The sequence below is a fragment of the Megalobrama amblycephala genome, linkage group LG12 (genome assembly GCF_018812025.1).
Source record: "Megalobrama amblycephala isolate DHTTF-2021 linkage group LG12, ASM1881202v1, whole genome shotgun sequence".
NCBI lineage: Eukaryota > Metazoa > Chordata > Actinopteri > Cypriniformes > Xenocyprididae > Megalobrama > Megalobrama amblycephala.
The window spans coordinates 35,877,809-35,883,808 of NC_063055.1; the positions used below are offsets into that span (position 1 = coordinate 35,877,809).

The 6,000-nt window shown below is 35.5% G+C and overlaps 1 protein-coding gene across 1 annotated transcript in view; it reads right to left on the reverse strand.

Moving 5' to 3' along the window:
* egr3 (early growth response 3) overlaps positions 1–5,796 on the reverse strand; it is a 168,375-nt gene extending 162,579 nt beyond the window's left edge. The window contains exons 1-3 of the mRNA XM_048210872.1: positions 5,396–5,796; positions 5,107–5,224; positions 3,116–3,242 (exon numbers count right to left, since the gene is read on the reverse strand). Coding sequence (XP_048066829.1) covers positions 3,116–3,242; positions 5,107–5,213 — 234 coding nt within the window. The 5' untranslated portion in view covers positions 5,214–5,224; positions 5,396–5,796. The remainder of the gene's footprint in view (positions 1–3,115; positions 3,243–5,106; positions 5,225–5,395) is intronic.
* Between the last annotated feature and the right edge of the window lie 204 nt (positions 5,797–6,000).

Genomic DNA, 6,000 nt, shown 5'->3' on the forward strand with positions numbered 1-6,000 from the left:
ATTATAAAATGTGTTGCTAATTTTAACATAAAAACAAGATGAGTTCATCAAGCATTACTGTAAACAAACTATTTTTGACACTGCATCCAGAAGTGCCAGACAAAGACGCAATTATCTCCATAATGGCCTGAGATTAAAATAATTTGAATTACGAGCACTTTAGACAGTGTTGACTGTCAACAATATTCCTGGGCTGCGTTTCCCAAAAGCATCGCAAGCCTAAGTTGATCGTAGAAGCATTGCCACCGGTGGAGCTACGATCAACTTAGGCCTGCGATACTTTTGGGGAACACTGCCCAGATTCCTGAGATATAAATTTCTTAGTAAGTGAAGAAGTAAACAATAGTACACGCAACAGATGTTTACACCCTCAACACCAACAACAAACGATGAGATTTCAAAGGCCGTTATCCCTTCAGATCACACCGTATGCAAATGCTAAAACATTCACTCAAACCCATTACTTTGATGAAGCCGTTATGACTTTCGAAGACATTTCGACTGCAATAGCACAAAAGCATTATGGTTGTTCGAGTGAAAATCAAGTTCAAGTCAAGCTGAGGGTTGAGTCATTACTTTGAGGGCTGACGGAGGGAAATCTGTTGTTTAGTGTGACCCTTTGCTTTTGTTTTGGGTAATGAAAGCCCATTGAGAGGCGGACGTGCTGGACCGCTGCCCATTTTGCTCTGTTTCAATTACCCAGCATGCCTTCAGCAGGGTAATGAGGTGGGTGTCACCGCGGGGGTAAAGCGACAACCAGTGACCGCTGCGTCGCCACTTGGCCTCTCATTTCCGTGGTGATGAAGTGACGATTGGCAGGGTCAAGGGGGCGGGAGGGAGAGAGCGACCGCGCAACGAGGGCTGACACGTACGGTCTCCGAAGCCTCCTCGTATTCGCAGCACAGACCTCCAGCTACCATATGTTTTTATCAGAGACAGAACCACAAAAGGGGGAATTACGTTTGAAAGGCCTGTAAATAAAGTTGGTATTGATTTGATCTCATGTGTAATCCGTTTTGCTGTCTGACACCAAGTCCAGCAATAAAAGAGAATCATGTAGGACAGCATAATAGATAATACGACCATACATCAATTGGGGTTTGGGAGACGTGAGGGCGATAGATCATCTTCCAGCCAGACTGCTTAGCTATGGAATTTATAAACTAGCTCCTAAAATTGAAGCGGCTTTCAATTTTAGTTTCCAATTTACAGATACGCCATGGTACTTTGCTGCTTTTCTCCACCACAGTTGATTCTATTTCAAGTTTACCAGAACGATTCCCACAACATCGCTGCTCTAAACTCAAATACACCAATCAAGAGAGACAGACAAAGTTTGCTTGACATAGCAGCTGTCCAACGCCTCTTCTGTCATATCGATGCCGTTTTTGTCTCTTACTTTGTCTGAAACGGTTGCTTTTAAAAGATGCCCTTGAGCACATTTAAATTTTAAAATGAGGAACATTAAAACATTTGATTAATTTTTTCATTTTTAAACAATTATTATTAGTTTTTAAAAGAATGTAAATGTAAACTTCTAAAAATAAAGATCCATATTATTATTATTATTATTAATATTGGAGTGGTTTGACTTCGAAAGAAAGCTATTCTAAAGTTCAATTGTGGAGAAGGATATTTGGACGAATCAAAAGCTCCAAATGCAAATATTACTACAAATCCAATTATGATGATGCATAATAAAAAATATTTTCTTAATATGATCAGGATTGAAGAAAATATTTCATATAGACTGAATACACTACAACTGATAAGAGTTCATTTAAAAACTAAGTAATGATAATGTATGTAAATATAGGCTAATATAAAAATGTTATATAAATAAAATATAAATATAAAGTTTTGAAATATATATATAATATCTTGATGTAATGCATATTTTTGAGTTATAAACAATGTTGAGTTTAAACAAGTTTCAGTAGTTCAATAACGTTTCAAGTTGTTTAAATTAATTTTTTGACTGTTTTTTATGTCAGGCGGTACAACCAAATAGTTGTATTATACTGTAGTTGTACCACCTGACATGGAAAGTGTACCAACCTACCCATACTTGAAATGAGCAGTTTTTACCAGTTTTTGAGAGAAAACCTTTTCACTCTACCATGAGGATCAGTTGAGGTCCTCAGGATGATGCATTATCATGTTTACTGTTATCACTTTGTCAATCAATTCATAATAAAAGAGCCAAGTTTGCAGATTGCAGCCACCCTGATATTTGAGAATATACAAATTGCTGGACAAAAAGTTTTTTAATTATCTCAACAGCTTTAAAAACCACTGATATTTAAAAAAAAAAAAAAAAAAAAAAATGTACATGAAAGGTTTCAAACCTAAAATGATGCCATAGTATTTATTTTTTATTTTTTTATTATTAAGACACCATTTTAAACAGTTTTCCTAGTCTGTTCATTTGTTCGGACAGTTGCACCACCTGACTTTTTGGGCATTACAAAACATAAAATAAAATGTATTACTTAAATGTACTAAAAATTAATTCAAATTAAATCGGTTTTATAGAATAAAGTGATATATGTCATGAATTTAGCAAATTATTTTAAAAGGAAATAATGCACAATAATAAACAAAAATATGAATGTCATGTCATTGACCCAAATATATATTATATGAAGCACTGCAGCATTGATACATTTACAGACATTAATTAATAAACCAATCTCCGATTACCTTCCTTCAATAAAATGAACCACATTTATGTAAACAACATAAATGCCTGAAGACAAACTTTAAGTCATCAAAAGTGATCACATGAGGTCAGTAAAGATGTCAATGCAGGTTTCAATGACATACTCAAAGAGAATTTTGTCTCCGTAACATGAATTCATTTCAGCACACATATGTCTTAGTTATGGAGCACTAGCGCCATCTTCTGGAGACATAACATAACAACAACATACCAGTATGACGTAGTACACAACATGACTTGAAAACAAGTTTAAAGAAACTCTAAAGATATTAAAATAGCAAATAGAGTGGCAGAGAACTTGCACTTTAGCCATTACTAATCACTGACTAAAGGCTAAAGCAATGAACACTAACTGACTGAGTGAGTAAGAGGTCAGTGTTGAATTTCTCTTACCTCATCAGCACTAGGAAGCTGTACTTGTGGTGATCCCCACTCCTTACTGATCTTCTCTCTGATCCTCTGAGGGATGATCAAGCACTCGTCAATAACCAGATCTGGGTAAATCAGCTTTAACTCTCCCCTAAAGAGTAAAAATGCAGGTATGAATATGTTAACACGTCTATAATACTCCATCACTATTCAATGAATAGTTTATGGTTTCCTATAGGTCATAAAACACTAATATAAGCTGTGAATAGCCCATGATTGCACTGAAAGTTGAACAAGCGAGTAAGTTGTCAGGTTTGTAAGGCTTGTTGTGTGGGTTTTGAGTGGGACCGGCTGCTTAAGCGTCCATGACTCAGTGCTCTGAGGGAGTCCTACACATCCCACACCGGCCTACAAGCCAGACTTCTGAAATCAATTCATCTAAAGCAATATGGTTTGGAAATTAACCCATGACCAAAAATCCTAAAGGAAGAAATTTGTAAATGATTCCAATTGGAATTTTAATGAACCAATCCCAGCAGGATAAAAATGCCTATGTGAGACATCAAAAGGACTTTACATGCATTATTTTTTTCCCCCCAGTTTTTTTTCAGCAAACATTCAGGATGTTTTGATCATATTAACTAATTGTTTACTACATTCAGTTTGCTATTTTTATATTAAACAGAAGTGTATATTAACCCCTAGTTTACAGTACATGTGGGTCAACATCTATATATGTAATTACTGTAAATGTGCATATAGACAATGTTAAATATAAAAATAATGATTCCTAGATTTATATATAATCACTAAATAGCAACTGTCATTTCCCAGATGCTTTTAACCATGACGATTTACAGTAGTGACAGTTCTCTTGAAGCATCGAGGTACACACACACATTTACTTAGCTAAATGAGAACATTGTTTTGACAGATTTAGCTAATTTAGAGATTTAGATTTAGACAAATACGTCTCCAAACATTAGCTAAGTAAGCCTAAGTATCAGATTATGGACATAAATTATGTATTTTGGTATTAAATGGTTAGTTCACCCAAAAATGAAAATTCTGTCATTTATTACTCACCCTCATGTCATTCCACACTAAAACCTTCATTAATCGTCTGAACAAAAATTAAGATATTTTTGTTGAAATCCGATGGCTCAGTGAGGCCTCCATAGCCAGCAATGACATTTCATCTCTCAAGATACATTAATGTACTAAAAACATATTTAAATCAGTTCATGTGAGTACAGTGGTTCAATATTAATATTATAAAGCGACAAGAATATTTTTGGTGCACCAAAAAAAAAAAAAAAAAAAAAAAAAACGACTTTTATAGTGATGGCCGATTTCAAAACACTGCTTCAGGAAGCTTTGGAGCATTATGAATCAAATCAGTGGATCGGAGCGCCAAAGTTTAGCGGTTTGACACGCGATCTGAATCATGATTCGACACAAAAGATTCATAACGCTCCGAAGCTTCCTGAAACAGTGTTTTGAAATCGGCCATCACTAAATAAGTCGTTATTTTGTTTTTTTGGCGCACCAAAAATATTCTCGTTGCTTTATAATATTAATATTGAACTCACATGAACTGATTTAAATGTGTTTTTAGTACATTAATGAATCTTGAGAGAGGAAATGTCATTGCTGGCTATGCTGGCTCAGTGAGGCCTTCGGATTTCATCAAAAATATCTTAATTTGTGTTCAGAAGATGAACGAAGGACCTATGGGTGTGGAACGGCATTATTTTCATTTTGGGGTGAACTAACCCTTTAAGAGAAATATAATTATGATATAATACAACTTGAAAAAAAAATTGTTGACTATAAAAACAAAAAATCATTCATTATTAGCTGGAAATAAAAATGTTTGAGAAGAAAATCTACCAAGTTGTTGAAGATGGCCTATTGGAGCTGATATTCAGGGACAGGTAAGCGAACAAGATATTTGGACACATTAAAATTCTCACAGGATTTTTGGACAAAACGACAACATTATGAAGTCTTACTTGCAGAATTCAGCATCTTCTGAAGTCAGGAGCCCATCACAGGTGGATGTGATCATGTGACATGCAGAGAGGACGCACAAAACAAGCGACGTGCAAAATAAATGCATTTCCACCGACCCTTCAAGAGAGAGAAACGTAAATAACTCATTTCACTCTCTTTCATATTATATACGTATGTAAAACTTACTTTAAGTGCAATTTTATAGAGGATTAAACGTAGGCTATATCATGTCTGTTTTTGACAAAACATTAAATCTTTGATAACGTTCATAATTTCTGTATCGTTTACCTGTAATTCTCGACAAACTTGGAGATGTTAGTAGCTGAGGTTTAACAGACCTTCAAACAGTCGAGTCGTCGACGAAAATAGTAAGGTAATATTACGTTACAAAGTTAAATTGAGAAACACATTAGAACCGCCCCCTCTTCACTGCCATTGGTTTACACTGCTATTAGCTGACACCTTAGTGGTCTATAGATGCGTCAGTCATTTTTTGTTTGTTGTTGGGGTGGCGGTGCTTAATTTTTTTTGTTTTTTTTTTTTAGGCAGGTTGGTATTAATGCCACATGGCAACAGGTGTTTGTTGCTGTAATAACGTCTGTGATGTCTCTTTAGTGAAAATTATATGTACTGAAAGCTAAATCGAAGCCGAAATCGTTCACGTATCGCACTGAATCCATCCCGCTGGTTCTCGAGTCAATAGAGTGCCCCAGGGATGACGTGTTTTTGTAGGCCAACCCGGAAGTTAGCGGCGCACGGGTTCCTTCGATCGAAAGCCTATGCATTTTTCCCATAGACTTTTGGAAATTCGCAAAAAATAAGCTCTGTGTTTAACAAACGGTTATGACACTTGCACGTTTTGTCTATCAAGATAATCTTTACAAGTGAACATT